The 17273-nt window shown below is 41.0% G+C and overlaps 1 protein-coding gene across 4 annotated transcripts in view; it reads left to right on the top strand.

The window, feature by feature from the left end:
• Positions 1-15274, top strand: part of NCBP1 (nuclear cap binding protein subunit 1) — a 31009-nt gene extending 15735 nt beyond the window's left edge. For 2 of the 4 annotated variants that reach the window (XM_056323710.1, XM_056323709.1), the window contains exons 14-23: positions 884-958; positions 2040-2143; positions 2960-3082; positions 4323-4425; positions 5646-5739; positions 8208-8311; positions 8973-9087; positions 11519-11662; positions 12085-12198; positions 13083-15274. In XM_056323710.1, the coding sequence (XP_056179685.1) occupies positions 884-958; positions 2040-2143; positions 2960-3082; positions 4323-4425; positions 5646-5739; positions 8208-8311; positions 8973-9087; positions 11519-11662; positions 12085-12198; positions 13083-13196 (1090 nt within the window). In that variant the 3' untranslated portion in view covers positions 13197-15274. Of the gene's footprint in view, positions 1-883; positions 959-2039; positions 2144-2959; positions 3083-4322; positions 4426-5645; positions 5740-8207; positions 8312-8972; positions 9088-11512; positions 11663-12084; positions 12199-13082 lie in introns of all 4 variants that reach the window. The other 2 variants (XM_056323707.1, XM_056323706.1) reach the window with 1 other exon arrangement.
• The last annotated feature ends 1999 nt before the right edge of the window (positions 15275-17273 follow it).

Here is a 17273-nt window from a genome sequence, read left to right as displayed (position 1 = left end):
GCCAGATCCTAGCACCTGAAGTTCCATCAGAGCTGGCTGTGCCATCCATTCTTACCATGCCAAATCTTGAACTTGCATGTCTAGCAGGAGCTCTCTGGGACTCTGTCAGTGTCTAAACACAGGTTCCCCTGAGCTCTCCATTCCAGGCACCTATGTAGCAAGAGAGATCACCTTGGGGTTAAGTCCCCCTCCAGAGTAACTCCATAGCCTGCTACTGTTCATGCGTTCTGTAGGAGATCTGCCCAAGTGACCTTGTGGACAGGGGTGCAACCCTTCCTGTGACGTGTTTTTGTGGCTTTACTTAAGTTCCTTGTGTTGTCCTCATGTGGAATTAAGTGCTTGCTGGCTATCCTAGTATGCATCCACGTTGACTGACCAGGCAGCAAAAGTCTTCAAAGAGCTGATTTTTTCTTTGCCTGGATGTTTGTTGATGTCAGTGCCTCAGTGGGGGTCTCTCACAAGCTGCTGTTTTTTCAAAAATCATGCGAGTGACTGTAATTGAGACTTTTCTTTGTCTGAAATGTGTTCAAAATCAGCCAGAAGTTCAAAAATTCCTGTGAGGGAGGAACAGACTATGAAGTCACACAAGGTTCCTTTCCTAAGGAAAGGGAAAGCCAGCTAACTGTAAGCACAGATTATTTTTAATCTATTGGGGAAGGGAAGCTACTTGAAAATACATCACATGGAGATGAGATTCCAAGAATTGTAATGGCCAGTAAGGAAATAGTGATAAACTTACCTCATTGTCTTAAAATTGCCTACTGTAAAACTGTCAGGCACTCCAGTTGTCCTGACACCATGATTGCTTTGTACCTATTAGACCAAAAGGGGACTAAAGCACAAATTCTTTTGCTAAAAGCTATCGTATTCTGTCCTATGATAGGTCAGATTGTCTTACACAGGACCTTGAAAAGCCCAAACCCAAATTTGTGAGAGAGGTTTTGGAAAAGTGCATGCGGTAAGTAAGATCTTTTGATAGTTGCATTCAAAGCAAAGTTTGACCTTTGCTTCTGGATACTGGCAGATTTGTTTTGAACTTGACTCTTGCCTTAGGCTTGTCTGTTCTTACAATTCAGTTTCATTTAAGAGACAAGTCTGTATGATTTTAATCTGGTTTACCTCCTGTAGAGTGCTTAGGACACCAGAGAGAGGGAGAAGCGGGTGAAACAGGTGGTAGTGAGCTGTCCATCCCAGATATGCATACCTATAGTTACAAAAAGACATGCTTCACCATAGACATGGAGAGAGATGAAGTTTAGGTAATATTCCTGGGAAGTATTCAGCGTTCACAGAAATGGAGGGAACTGATCATTAGTTATCCTAAAACCTGAGAAGCTGTAATCTTGATCCTTCTAGGTGTCTCTGGTGTTCGTTGACCTTAAAACAAACAAACAAACCCCTGAAACCCAACAACAAGAGTACACAATCAGGGCTGAACTTAGTTGAAATAGAGGGATACAGGAAAGAGAAAGAGCAAAATGTTCAAAAAGCTGGTGTTATGCAGCGTCCTACATGAAAATTCATCCATTTTGGGGTTAATTCAATATAGGAAGTGTGAATGTATTGTACTGTAAAACAAAAGCAATTTTTTCAGTGGCACTCTTCCATTTCACTGAAAACTGGTAGCAAAATTAAGCCTCTTAGGAGTGAAATAAGCTGGAAAGTAAAATGAAGACATACAGTGTAATATTTTTTTTTTCTTCATTGAATACCAACATCTTACTAGTTTTCCGCAGCACATCTTAGGCTTTTGCCTAATGCATCCTACTAGGCAGCCTCTAAATCTTTTCACAAACTAAATTAATTGTATGAGGATGAAACTCCAGCATCACAGAGTTCAAATAGAAAGCATCTGCCAGTAAGATTGGTTTACTTAGCTCTTACTATCCATCAGAAACTACCATTCTGTTGTATAAACATCCTGATTTTTGTTGTATGAAAGTTAAATACAGGAAGACCATTGTAAAGCAATCGCTTCAGAATTAGCCCTGGTGTTATTCCCATTTTAATTCTGCTGCTGTGAAACTTGTTGTTTCCAGACTCTCCTATCATCAACGAATAATAGACATTGTTCCTGCAAGTTTTTCTGTCCTCTGTCCTGCTAATCCAGTGTGCATTTACAAATACGGAGATGAAAGTAATAGTAAGTATTAGAGTTACTGAGGGGTCAAGTTGAAGAAAATAGTGTTTCAGAGCAAGGAAGTGCACTAAATTGACTGTAGCATCCGTTGACTTCATGAAGAATACAGCTGAAAAAAATATGCATGATTTTCATATGGGTAAATAGGCTTCATATGAGCAATTAATATGTATTAAGCCTGGATCTCTGTAATATAAGCCTCTCTGTTACTTTATGAAGAAAAGAAAATCCAGATACTTGAAGTTACTCTTGTATAGTATTTTTTGCCAGAAGTCTAAAATTGAAAAAAGTAATCAATTTCCCCTGTTTGGGCACAATACTATGTGTAAGTCAGCATGTGAAGTGATAATGAGTTTTTCTTGAACTTCATGAAACAGTAGAAGATTTTACTAGTGAACTTGGTTAGTGAAGCATACAGAAGGCAGCAGATGATGTAAAGGTTGAGGTAGAGATACACCTTATTATTCCTTTTATTACTTGGTAAAAAGACAATCCTAAGCATAAAAGTGTCCTCATCAAATATGCAATGAGGAAAAAGAAGGAAGTATTGTATTTTTAAGAAAATGGTAGAAGCTGAAGTCAAGCTTTAGACAGGAGGGTGATTACCTGACGTGAGCTCTAGAGTTTCTACTCGGAGTTTTGAATTACGTGAAGAGTAGGTAATCTTTTGAGCAGTTTTATAGTGAAGTGGACAATGATATTAAAAGCAGCTAGCTTTGGGTCTAGCTGGGAAGTGTACTTGTTTCTCTGAGAGTCCAACTGATGTTAAAAATGCTCACTTGCCTTCCACATATTTTTGACCTCTTTGCTTTTGTTTAGGGTCTCTTCCTGGATATACTGCGGCACTGTGTTTAACAATTGCAATTAAAAATAAGGCCAGTAATGAAGAAATCTTCAGCATTTTAAAAGATGTGCCTAATCCAAACCAGGATGATGATGATGGTAAGATACATGCTGTTAGGCTTCAGCAGATTGTAATTTCTGTAGTGTGTAGACTGAACTGCCATCCTGTGGAGCTATGAATGTGATAGTTAACAGAACTGTATGTTTTTCCTTGTTATTCAAAATATTTTCCTTCTTGTTCAACTGTAAGTTGATTTCAGCTTATCAGTAAATGGAAACAATATACTATTGTAAGGAGGTTTTGTAAACCTCTTGCTAGCCTCCCTCTGCAAGTAACAGAGGTAGCCTGGTGCTTGAAGTGTGCTTTCATGTGTTTATTGATGGAGGTAGCATGAAAGAATTTAGCACTACTTTGCCTTCAGCCACAGAGAGCAGTTCATGCTGTTATCCTCACCCCTGAGCTTCAGTGCTTGTGCCCTGAGAGCTTCTGTCTTCTTGGTGCTGTCCCATGACAGACAAGATAGCCAGCCTGCTGGCTGTAGTCTTCTATAGATACAAACTCATGATGGGACTCTGCTCGTGTTCTTTTTAGCTTTGCAGCCACAGACAGCATTGATTCCTAAAGCCTGTGTGTTTTGGGGAGAGAGGAGGAGTGCAAGACAGAGAATTAGGAAGTGATCTTTACAATGGCGACAGCTTCAATATTTCTGTAATATTTGCAAGTGTTCTGTTATGCAAGTAGAGAGCAGCAACAATCTGGGTTTTTTTGCCTTGGGATCCACTGTCATGTTTCCCAGTTTGCTTTAGACATCACCCACTAATGAGCCTTTCCCTCCTGCCTGTCTTCAGCTGCAAGTAGCTGCTTGTCACCATTCACCCCTAGTACCCATATTTGCTATGCATGCTTGCTGGACCCTTCTCACATGTCAAAATAGCAAACTTCTGCATCCTGATCATCCTTACCTTCCCCTCTCCTCATCCACTCACTTTGTTATGGTCTGCCAGGCCTTCAGCTTGATGCATAACTCTTCAGCTTAATCTGGTGTCTTTCTCTGCTGCTGTCCATCAGTGCTGTTATGTGTTGGTAGAGTGTCCGTGTCTCTGATAGCTTCTTCGCTGACCTGGAATTCTTTCTGTGCATTTTATCCATGGCAAAATGGGAGCCTGAAGATCTGCACAAGATCTGAGGAGTCTTTACTAGTTCCCTGCTCAGCCTTGCAAAAACCTTGTCGGTGAAACTTTGTGAAATGAGTTAAACCTTAAGTTATCTCTACAAATTTGTGAGTAGCTTATGTGCTTGCCTTGAAAGTAGTTAAGAGTTTCAATTTTTAACTTGCAGATGAAGGATTTACCTTCAGCCCTCTGAAAATAGAAGTCTTTGTTCAGACTCTGCTCCATCTAGCTGCAAAGTCTTTCAGCCACTCCTTCAGTGCCCTGGCAAAGTAAGTGTAATATATGTATTATTTGGGGGCTTGCAGAACTGTTTAATTCTGGTCACGAAATGCTTGATTAAAGAACTGGGCTGCACACTTCAGCAGTGTTTTAGGTGCTTCACAGTGCAATATGATTAGGAGAACTAATGGTGCTGCTTACTGAAGGAATAGTAGTGTAACTCCTAGGTTAGATGTGTGAATGGAATTAACAGAAATGTATACATAACAGCCACATGAAGTGAATCAAACATGAGACAGATATGGAACACTACTCCTTTTTAGAATTACTCATTTCGTGATTATGGTGAGGAATAAGGATTCTCCTTACATTTGAATGATGTGGTAGCTCCCAGCACAATATCTTGTAGTATGAATATGACTCTAGAACAGATATGTCTAGAGTATATCCCTTGAAGATATGCTTTAACTTCTAAAGAATTTACTGCACCTTTTTTAGGAAAATGAGATAAAATAACTGATTTTTAATCCAGTGTGGTTTGGAGTTACTCTTAAGTAGTCTTGGTAGATAAAGGGGTAGTCACATGCATCTTAATGAGACATTTTTCTGTCTGTCCTTGAAGGTATATAAAGCTGTTACAAAAACACGCACCTGGAAGCTTTATAGAGGCAATGTTAAGATGCTGTAGGTGGTAACCTGCAATCACAAGAGACAAGGTGATATGAATGCTTAGAGCCATGGTATTTTCACTGCTGCACATCAACAGTTGCAGCCATGAGATCAAAAAGTCTCTTACACTTTGTAGTTGTATTACAATAAGCTGGGTTGTGAATAGTCAGCATAACTGCTGAAATAGGGGCTTTTTAGCAGCATTTCCCTCAAAAGGAGGCAGATTGGGTAAGTGTCTAAAGTTACTGAAACATGTATCAGGAAAGGTGTAAGGCTCAAAAGCCTGCAAATTTTGCTCCAGCTGTGTATAAATAAGCATATGAAGCATGAAAGTGCCTCCTGCTTTTAGGAGTATGAGAAATGTAGCCCAGCTTCAGGGAGCAGATTCACCACTAAGATTTAAGTTGCTTTTAGGAGCTGCTGTGTCTTTGTAGCCTATTCTAGCTCGGCATGGTTATATTTTTCCAGGGAATAGTTGTTCAAGACTTGCTGCAGATAGTCACAAAACTTTCTTTTGGCTGATCAAAACTACTTGCCTTGTATCTGCTGCTCTTTTGACCTGATCCCAGCCCCTCCACTGAGTACTTATATCTATTAAAAGGTTTCATGAAGTCTTCAAAACACTTGCTGAAAGTGATGAGGGGAAACTCCATGTTCTGAGGGTTGTATATGAGGTTTGGAAGAATCATCCACAGGTAAGAGGTTGCATTGTCAAGTATCTTTGTGAGTTTCAACTCACAGAGGTCATATATAATAAAGGATATAAAGCCAACTGTAATATTTTAAAAAATTTACTGTTATCTTACTTGAAGGAGAGTCCAGATTGTATTTACTGTTGTGCCGAAAATGAATATTGGACATAAAATATATACCATCAGTGAGGCCACTTTTTCCTCAGAGCTCATTGTGGGAGGGCAAAGGCTACCATTCTGACTCACATTCATATTATGCTGTTTGTTGTACAAGAGAATAACTTTTGCTAAAATCATGTTTCTGTTCAAAATCAGAAAACAGTCTAGATATGTAAATTGAAATAAGATTTAGATCTCGTATCAAAAGCAGGCCACATTTTCAGAAATGTGGAAACATGGGGTTTATTAGAGATTTCTTTTTTAATTGCTAGTGAAAGCCATACAGTTATTCCACAAAGCTCATATTGGAGTCTTTTTGTGTGGGCAGAGTGAGTAGAGCTGCAACCAGTGGCTGTTCAGAACAGATGAGTTTGACAGTGCCATGATTACGTTAATTCTTGAGCCAGAGGAAGTAACACCCTAAAACACCTAGAAAAATGCCTCAGTTGCTTAAGCTCTTCAGTTTCTTCACAGCAGTTGTTTTCTCCCTCAGCTGTCATTTTTCTATAAATAGAAATCAATAAGGAACTCAAGCTGAATTTGCCTGCATCAATTATTTCATGTGTTCCTTACTGGTGTGTTTCTGTTGCACTTTACTGTGCTTGAAAGTAGACTGTACCTCACAGCTGCATGGGCTAGACTTTCAGAAGTGATGCCACACTGAGAGCAAGGGGTAATCCTTGCATCTGCTACTGGACCTGTGGTACATTCCTTAGGGGAAAAACTGAGCACCTAGAAGATACCTTTACAGGATATCACCTCTCCTCTAAGTACAGTGAAAACATAAAAAAAGCAGGATTTTTAAATTTATTAAACTTTTTACCCAATTTACTGACCTTGAAAATTCGATGATTACAGTCTGACCTACTTCTTACTGCCATTTAACTGGATCAGAAGAAATTATACAATCTAATATCCTCGCCCTTTCCGTGCCTTTGTATTGCAGCATGACCAAACTGAGATGGAGGTTTCAAACCCAGACTGAACAGTCAAGTTAGTTTTTTATGAATAAATCAGGATCACTTTTAAAAATGTCAGATGCAGAAGTTAGGAAAGGCTGCTGTTCTACTTGATCATGGAATTTAAATTTTCCTCTTGCATTTATTGCAGTTCAGTCTTTTGTTTCTAGTAAAGTGCTTTTTTTTTCCTCAGCCTACAACCTCCCAGGCACACAGAAGAAATGGTGCCTGGACAGCAGGACACTTGTCCAGAGTCTGTTTCCATGGCGCTTACCCTACTCACATGTCTATGGGAATGTATTCTGAATTTATTCAGACTATCAGCAGTATTTGCAAGCCATATAACGCTAATGAGTCATCTATGCTGCAGGTAGTGATTTAGCAATAGTAACCAGTAATCCCTGGACCTATAAGCAAGGTTGTGGTGGTGACTTCATAAAGGGAAATTTTAATGTTGAGATTAAATTTTTTTTCTCAAAATCCTAGGGCTGTGTTTTTTGGAAGATCAGATTAAGTAATCAGAAATTCTTCCTGGCAATAGAGAAAGGCAAATTAGAGCATAGGATGCTATCCTGGGACTTGAAAGTTGAGTGCTGAGTCTTCTGTATGATTCATTCAGTTATTTTCAATTTCCTTCCTTAAAAGAAGCTTTGTTACACTTCCTTATTTGACAATGGGTGGTTGTAAGGATAAATACAGTGCAGGTTGTGGTTCTTAGATACTGTGGCATTTAATCACATGAGTAACTAAGATAAGCCTTTTTTCTGAACAGCTTGCAACTGCTTTAGTCAGTAACTCCTCTCTGCAGTTGCCTGTTAGATTGCTTGCAAACCCTCCCTCCCTGAGTCACAGTAGTGCCTGTAGCAAGTACTTCCGTTGGCTACAGAGCACTGGCTCTGTCCTAAAAATGAATAGGTCCTGTAGAGAAGAGCTTGCTGTCATGTTGGAAGACCTGCAGTTCAAGGAGAGTAGGCTAACTAGCTCCTTCACTGTTGTGATCTCATAGGTATATATGCTCTGGTTTGAGTACTTTGATGGCACGTACTAGGACTTGGGTGTCTGAGGCCTCACTTCCAGCTATGATGCTTGTATTTTTTGCTTTTGTATGGAAGTATATATGGTAAGAGTGATACCTCACTTTCACAAGAAGTAGAAGTGGTTGTTAAACAAAATCAGAATGCCTTATGTAATTGATGTAGATCCCCTGTTTTGAGCAGTTCTAGACTAGTCTGCCCAGCTTTCAGAAGTATTTGAAATTACCCAGTGGTATCACTAATGTTGAGTTGCATCAAGCCATCCGTGGCTGGACTACTTTACATAGGTTGTGTGTGCAATGTCTTTCACAAAATACAGATGATTGCTGTGCTTGTGGACAAGATGATTCGGACACAAATTGTTGACTGCGCTGCAGTAGCAAACTGGATCTTCTCTTCAGAGCTTGCCCATGATTTTACTAGGTAACAAGAATTTGTCTGTAAATTACTGTTGTAAGTGGCCAGTACATAGCTTAATGTATGAAAGCTGAGTAGTAGCAGAAAAATGTACAATTAAGCTTTTTCTCCTTCTACAAAATACGTACTTGAACATTTTTTTTCTGAGGTAGGGTATGAGTGTTTACATGGCAGTGCAAGAATGTTGCTAGTGTGTCATTTTACAAGTAGTCTCCAAGCCTATCAAAGCAGAACAACACTGGAACTGTTTCTAGACAAAAGTCCATGGCTGTGTGTTACATAGCTGCTAGCTTAGTGTGGTCCTGGTCTTTGGTTGAGTTACGTAACTTGTACCACCACTAATGCATTGCTTACTGTGAACAGGACAAGTGTTTGCTCTGAGAAGTTAATTTGATGTTGGTAGTCGTGCAGTATGTGTATAAAATACAATGCTGGTTTGGAAGTGTACTGCGAAAAATAGGAAAGAAGTTAGTGATAAGCTTTTTTACATTACAGGTATGCTTTCCTTTATGCCAAGTGTTTTCTTACTGTACTAGATGTCTTAGACAATACAAAGTATTTTTAAATTCCCCAAGATACCTTTTCCTATAAAAAAAAAATTAAAATTACAGTTTTCTATCTTGGAGTAGTGTATAATGTAGTGTTTTGAGCTTCGTGTCTTTCCTAGGCTTTATATCTGGGAGATCTTACATTCCACAATTCGTAAGATGAATAAGCATGTTCTGAAGATTCAGAAAGAACTGGGGGAGACTAAGGCAAGATTGGCCAGGCAGCACAAAAGAGTGAGTAATTTGTAATTTTTAATTATTTTAATCAAAGTTAAACAAACCTGCATGCTGTCAAACTGACACACAGTTGGTTTGGGAAGGACTGAATAAATATGTTTATCAGGAAGCATGTCTGCAGACACGTCATCTGTAACACTAAGACATCAAAAACTGTATGCATGTTCTCAGTCCACGTTTCTATTGGTAGCTATAACCTAAGAATTCAGTAAAATCTTTAAGGGCATTTGTTGCTCTGTTGAAGTTCTCTAGTTTCTCTTCCATACAAGTATGTTTTCCACTTCTAATCTGGATTCCAAGTACATTATTAGATAACAGTAAGAACAATAAACAATTTAACTCAGATTGTTTATAGTAAGTTAAAAGAATGCTCTTGTGGCTTCCATGCAGAAGTGCACGGAAACAGCTATTTGCTATTGAAGAGTTGGCTGTTACTGTTCTTCTGATGGATGCTGCTGGATTCTGACACTGGCATCCGTCACTTCCTTCTTCCAGCTTATTTTTCTGAATAGTGTTGCATGATCTAGGCTACTGTATACAATAAACTGATGAGCAAGCAGCCGCTGTTGTGTTCTGTTGTCCCAAGTGGGGCAGCTAAAATGGGATGATGGGATGTGGCAGCCACAAAAGATAGGGCACAAGGAAGTTTGGCTAAACGCGATACTTAGTTGTGATAGAATTAAGTCAGTTTGTAAACATGTTAAGAATTGCAGAGAGCAAGAGAGAATTTCCATGTTTGTATGTAGTCTGTGGGTATGATTACCTGCATAAATCCCTTAGCTAGGTCCAAAGCTTTGGATGAAGTTAATGTCAGAATTTGGCCCGGGGCACAGAGACTGCTGATAGCTTTTGAAGTCATGAGTCAGTCATTTTTTTTTTCCAGAAGTTTCTGTTGAGGTATCACTAATACAGTTTGCCAGTGTTGGTTCATCCCAGCCCCTTCATCTTGTTTCCTTCACTCCCAACAACAGCCATCCTAGTTGCTTGCATCCTCAATCGATGTTGATCACCGGTTAATAAATGCCTGATCATCATTTAAGATCTAGATGCAGTCATCGATCTTACTGTGAGGCAAAGAGCTTCTCTGGCATCTCTAAACAAATATACCAGTGTTTTCATTTCTGTACTTGTCTCTTGCTGCAGCTCTTTATTACTTAGTACTTTAAATAAGTACTGTGCCAGGAAGAAACATTTGTGTGTAACAGTAAGTAGTTCTGCAGGCTGTTGCTCTCTGCATGACCATTCCTTTTCGAGTAAGCAAGCCGTCAAGTTTTGATATCCCCAGCGTGCAGTGGATTGCCGTGCTACAGAATGAGCCCAAGGCTTACATGCTTCCTTCTAGGTTCTATTGGTCCTTTAGCATTTTGAGTTCAGGTAACCTCTGTCGATGGGGAAATAGCAAGTTCCTACAGAGAGAATAGAATTAAATTCTCACTTGCTCTGGTAAATAGTTTGTAATTTTTATGCTAATTCAGAGCTAATTATCTTCTGATTCTGAGTTTTGTTTGCTATGCAGTAGGTGAGTTAACACATGACTGTATTTGTCACAAGTTGCATGTGCTGCTTTTACAAATATTTGAAGTTTTGAGCTGTTAATTTGTGGGTATTTTTGCACAGAAACAATCCTATGAGACTGAAGCAATGCCTGTATTTGAATGTAACATAATCCATCTGATTCTGCCTTTCCTCCTGTATCCCTTGTAGTCTTGTGTAAGACTTCGTTACCTGAGTTCCAAAGTCTGGTACTCATGTGTTTTGTGGTGGTGATGGTTGTGTTGGTTTGGTTTTGAGGAAATGGGAACATGCCATGTTCCTAGTTAGTACTTTGGTTTCCATGCTGACCCTTTCTAGTCTGAGAGCGTCCCTTTTGATAGTGAATACAGGGAGTCCCCACTGTAACACCATGGGCTACGGTTTCTAGTTTCCATTCTGTGCTAACCAACCAGATTCGGCTGAGTTCTTGCACAAAGTGCTTTATTTTTTAGGAGCCCTGAGATTTCAGAACAGTTAATTGAATGAATTACCTGCCCTACTGCAGTGGACACAATTTAAAAGACCTGCACCAGGATTTTTTTTTTAAAGTTCTTTGTTATCTGGTAATGCTAAAAGTCAGCAGGGGTATTGCCTGTTACTGTGTTTCCACTAAATAAAGGGCTGATAGATCTTAAGCTTGCTCTGGTTTCTCTGAAATCTTAATTTATTTTTTCCAAGGCTTTCCCACACTGGCATTTTTCTTTCCAGATTTCTTTCCTGAATTATATTCAAAGTAAATGTCTTTCAAAATACAATACTTACTAAACTACAGAGCACCTTCAGTTGCTGCTGTTCAGTTGCTCTGCATACCTCTTCACGTGTGGAACCAGAGGGCATTAACAGTATTCACAGGCAACCAGGTTGCTAGTTAGTGTTGTGTTGTTGTCAGTTACAGCGAGACAGTGATGATGATGATGATGATGATGACCGAAGTAGTGATCGGGAAGATGGACCGCTAGAAGAGCAGATAGAGCGCTTGCAAGAAAAAGTGGAGTCAGCCCAGAGTGAGCAAAAGAATCTCTTCCTTGTTATATTCCAGGTAATGATGCGCAAAGTCTCTTCTCACTTCCAGGCTTTAAAGTTACTGGACTTACAATATTTCAGTGTCACTTGTATGCCAGGCATCTTCTTGAAATATGAATATGGGACGGGTTGATGGGTTTACTGTGGGGTAGAGTCAATCCAGATCATCCCACTGCAAAGGCTGCTTTGGAGCAGGATCTGTTCAGATGTTAGCACTTGGGAACAGAGGAGTTCTGTTAGCATACAGTTTCCTGAACAACAAGAAGGTAACTGGATTTTATTTGCTTACTAAATTCAGTGTTTGCAAAACAAAATGATTGTTCTTGGGCTGCTCTTCAAAGCTTCTTCCCCCAGATCCTCTTACCTGAAGTTAAGATCCTGCTTTCATTTTACAAGAGTGAGTAAGTTTGTGTTGTGGATTTTTTTTCTCTCCTGCAGCGTTTCATTATGTTGTTAACTGAGCACTTGGTGCGCTGTGAGACTGGTGGAATTGATGTATTTACACCTTGGTACAAGAGCTGTATAGAGAGGTTGCAGCAGATCTTCCTTCAAGTAAGTTTCGCTTCCGAGCTTGGCAGGCTGTGGGCAGGGGGGTGCTGGAGAGCTGAGCCCTCCATCGGCGTAGCGGTAGGTGGCGGCAGCGCGTCTTCTCTGAAGGCTGGCGTGGGGCTAAGTTGTAACTCTGGTTCTGGCCGCATCTCTGTCACAGACTGGTGTGACTGGTCCTTGATTAATTCCCACGCTGTAAGCATCCTGCAAAAAGATACCAAGATGTGGTTATGAATTCCTCTGAGCTCCTCTTAACCATGTGTTCGTAGTAAGGGCAAAGTTGTGAGTGAGCAAGGATGCTGAAATACATGTCTTTTAAATAAGCAGATTAAAATACTGCAGAATTCCTTTTAAGATACATAAATATATCAAAGTATCTATTTAAATAATTTTTAAATTCTTGGCTCTATATTAAATCAGGTAGCAAGCACAGGTGGCTGGATGAAAGTGATAGTAAATAGAACATTATACCTGTGTGAGTGGAAGATATACCACCACTCCCATTCTTCAACATAATTCTGCCCTGAGCTGCACCCTTCCCTGGTAGTGGATGTGGCTTCAGAGGAAGGCAAATATCCCGATTCTGCTAGGATATCTCTGCTGTTGCATGTTGCTCACAATTCAGGATCCAGGAGTGAAAAGCTACAAGGAAGCACAGTGCTTCTCAAGACAGGATTTCAGCACATGCTTTCTTCTTGCAGTCAGCAGTGGCTCTGCATTGTGCTTGTCAGTGGCTACTGTGTTGTGAAAATGAGATGTGCTTAACTAGTTTGATGAAAATATTTGACCTGTGATTCTTACTTGTCTTGACTTCTCTGCCTGTTGTTGTACAATGATAAATGAAAACAGTAAAGATTTGGTTTTTGTTTTTGTTTTTTATCTGCCAGCATCATCAGATAATCCAGCAGTACATGGTCACCCTAGAGAACCTCCTGTTTACAGCTGAACTGGACCACCACATACTGGCTGTGTTTCAGCAGTTCTGTGCTCTGCAGGCCTGAGGATTATTCACAGGCAGTTTTCTCTGCAGGACTTTAATGAATTTAAGGTTTTTTTTTAAATAAGAAAACTTCACATGGGGATTTAAGAAATTTTTGACTAAAACTGCGTTTCATGTGCTCCTATATAAAAGAATACAGTACTCTAACCAACAGAAAACTAAGTATCATAAGCCTTAGAAGATATGACTGATAGGGGATAGACATGAAGTATGAATTTTTTTACTTCATGATAGTATTTTTGTTTTTCCCCGTTGTTTACATAAAAACCCAGAAACAAAGATAAAAAATAAAAAACCACAAAAAAACCACAAAAAACCCAAACAAAACAAAAATACAAAACAAAAAAAAAAAAAGCCCTGAAGTAGAATTTGTTACCTCTGCCTGGCCCTTAAATGAAAGGAGTTGCAAAAATGAGAAACAGTTTATAGCGCTTTGTGAATCTGAAGGGGAATGCACCCTCTGTGAGCAGTGTGGTAAGTTCTCTAGCATGGCACAGGAAAAGCATCGTAATTTTGGGCATGTGAAACACTTGAGTTAAGTTTTCAAAGTAGTATAGAGCGTATGAATTTGTTCATTACCAAGCCAGCTAGATTTCAACACTTTGGAAGAACATGGTTGTAATACAATTGAAATATGTTTTTTTTAGTGTATTGTTTAGTGTCTTATTACAGTAGCTATAAACAATCGGTAGCGGAACATCATGGATAACTTCTGAAAAATGCAATCCTTTTTGCAGTATGGGCAAAGAATTGTGAACTGCTTCTGGCAGCAGTCTTCACTGGTAGATGCAGACAGTAAGCAAGAGCTGGAGCAGAACAAACTTCTTACTTCTGTACTGCAAGCCTTACCTGGGTGTTGGGAGCTCCAGCCCCAGATGCCAGGGGAGAAGGCAGGGCAGCATTTAGCTTGTTCCCTTATTTCAGCCTGTAATGATTTGGGCTGCCAAGCTTGTGCTGGGCTGGCCCTGCAGCGATGCCAGGAATCTTTCTGGTGGTGATGGTGGGATGAACCCAGTGCCCTCACCTCATCTGGCTTAGTAACAGCTGCTTTGCTGTGGCTGCATCTGCTAACCTTCCCTTGCTTTAAAATGTGACAACAGCATGTGACTGCCATGTCTCGAGACGGAATTTTATGCTAAATTAAGTAAGATCTCACAGAAGACTAGAACTGGGAAAACAACCTGAAAATAGAGTAGCCTTAGTTCCGAGTTGTGCAAGTAACATTACATACATAAATGCCAAACCAGTGTGGTCTGTATCATAGTAAGCAGTGATGAGTGGCACAGATGATGCCTTAGGTGCTCAGGTCTGTCACTGTGCAGTGTATTTCCAGGCTGTTTATGGTCTCTTCATTTTGCAGATGTATGTTTAAAATACCCCATGCTATTCAGTTTAGGCTTAGAAAGTTATGAGCTTTTGAGTAATTTTGTTCCTGTATGAATTATTTTTTCAAGTATTATACCTAGTAATGCATTTCATCCATACGTGACCAACTGACCTCCTGATCAATAAAGAAGGGTAAAAAATGGAGCTTTTTACTTTGACCTAAGTTTGTATGTGGCCTGCAGCAATCAGATATATCCTTGTAGACTTAGATATGTTACTCTGCTTTCTCTGCTTGCCCTTTCTGATGTGACTGATCCCTCCATTCCTATAGGTTATACTGTTAATTGTTGTAGATCTGCTTTATGCAGGGGTTTTGTCAGTCATGCACAGACTTCTGCTTCAAATATTTCTCTGTTAATGTTCTCGAGTAATCAAATAGGTGTTTGGTTGGTTTATTTTGTTTTGTTTTTTTTTAAGAAACAATACTGTAGAGGTTTTAATTGGGGTTTAATGTTTTTTTTTTCACTGGTTCAGATCAGTGTCAGAGTTCTGATGTTAACTAATGGTGGCGGTCTGACTACAAATGTGATATCTGTAACATTGATAATGCAGTTAAAACTTGCAAACCTGTAACTTCCTCTGAGCCTTGACAAATGTGGGTGCTGGGGATCCAGTTGTAAATGCCTGAGTGTAATCCAATGATTTAAAACCAAATAGCAATGTCTTTCAAAATTAAATCGATTTCCACGGTGAGCATGGGCTTTGATTAATTTCTTGAGTCTGTTGGATACCTTCCCCTCTTTGTAGGTCCAGTGGTGTACACCTGACTTGACTGGGAAACTGGTTGCATCTGTGGGAAAGAGGAGAGAAGCTTGCACAGTGCTACCAAGCAGCTAACTGGAGAAACTTGGAACTGCTGGTGCATGGGGGAGGTGGATCATGTAAAGATGCTGTAAAAATGTGGTTGTGCATTTTTTCCAACTAAGATAGAAATAAATGAAGGTGAAGAAGGCTGCTGTTGGGAGTGTTTGTCCTGGCTATTCTGGGGACCACTGAGGTGTAGCAGTCATGGCAGGGTTATGCAGGTGTTAAATGCAGTTGGCTTTGGAGCAGTTTCCCCTGCCTGGTTCCCGATACCCCAATGAACACACAAGCCTTCACCTCCTTGTGCCCTGGGGCTGATCTAACGTGGTTGCCCCACCTGAGTGACTGAGTGAGGCAAGCATGGATGCCAGGAGGGTGCCGATGTGGAAATGCTCTGTCACCCTTGGCACCGCCTGTCTTCTGGGTGGTGCTGCTGCAGAAGGCGAGGCGGGGGGGGGGGTGGGTGGTGCTGGCTGAGGGGTGGCTGCTGCAGCCTGCCCTGGGCTAAGTGAGTCAGCAGCCAGTGCACGCCACCCTGCTGCCCTACACGGATGCTTTGGGGTGCAAGACAACACTGGTTTGTAGAGTTCCAACCCCCTGCCATGGGCAGTGACACCTGCACTAGACCGGGCCTTGAGCACTGCCAGGGAAGGGGCATCCACAGCTCCTCTGGGCAGCCTGTTCCTCACAGGGATGAGTGCCTCTCGGGTATTGCCTAAAGCTCTTTCAGTTTAAGGCCACTCCCCCTTGTTCTGTCACTATGAATGAAACATCCCTCTCCAGCTTTCCTGTAGGCCCACTTTAGGTACTGGAAGGCTGCTGTAAGGTCTCCCTAGAGCCTTCTCTTCCCCAGGCTGAACCCCAACTCTCTCAGCTTGTCTTGATGGGAGAGGTGCTCCAGGCTTATCATCTTTATGGCCCTCCTCTGGATGTGCTCCAACAGGTTCATGTCCTTATGCTGGGGTCACCAGAGCTGAGTACAGTACTCCAAGTGGGGTCTTACCAGAGCCAAGTACCTCCAAAAGCCCTGCCAGGTCCTGCTTTCCTGCCCCGCAGCCAACGCCATGTGCCATGTTCTTAGATCACGCAGGGCCCAGAGACCCCCATGCTTGGTGGGAAGGCAGGTCACTGGGGGCTGCAAACCACAAAGCCAGCATTGGAGAAGTGAAGTTATTAGTGGAACCATCATCCACCCTCCCCAGACACCACTTCTCCTGTAACATTGCAGTTCTGTGCAGCTACCATGGCCCAGGCTCCCCTGGGAAGCCTCCAGAGATTTCACTGGTATCTGCTGTAGTTACAACAGTGAACAAATGCAGAGCCGCTGCCTAGAGCATGTTCTTTCACTTTTGCTATCTCCACAAGAGCTGTAAGAACCAAGGGTTTGAAATTTGAGAAATTTGAAAGCATAGCCACCCTCTACTGAAAGCAAACATCATTCAAGCACACTTGAAGAGATTGTCCTTGGAATGCTACTCACCACCACTACCACAGGACAGGTATTTACCCTATCATTTAAAAGTTTTAAGAGTAATTTTGACATTTTAAGAGTCACCTTGGGTCTAAAACTTGCAAGAAAAGCAGCAGAGAATATACTTACAGAAGGACTCTCCCATATGAAACATGGTAGAGATGTGTCAGAATCTTCCCAGGAACAGGCAGCTTTTCTTTGGAAGACTTCTCCCTTAATGGAGCCAAGTCTTCCAGCAGAACCTGCTCCACGACATGGTCTCCAACAACCAGAGGAGGTGCTGTATCAGCTGGCTGCCCTCCACCCACCCACAACCAGTAATACCTGGAAACCAGACATTAGGACAAAAACCATGTAGCCTTCCTCCTCCCTAAAAGAACCAGTCAAGCAGTGGGACGTTCACCTTAATTTCATCAG

The sequence above is a fragment of the Falco biarmicus genome, chromosome Z (assembly GCF_023638135.1).
Source record: "Falco biarmicus isolate bFalBia1 chromosome Z, bFalBia1.pri, whole genome shotgun sequence".
NCBI lineage: Eukaryota > Metazoa > Chordata > Aves > Falconiformes > Falconidae > Falco > Falco biarmicus.
Note: the sequence above shows the minus strand (reverse complement) of the source record. Positions and strands in the feature narration are given on the sequence as shown.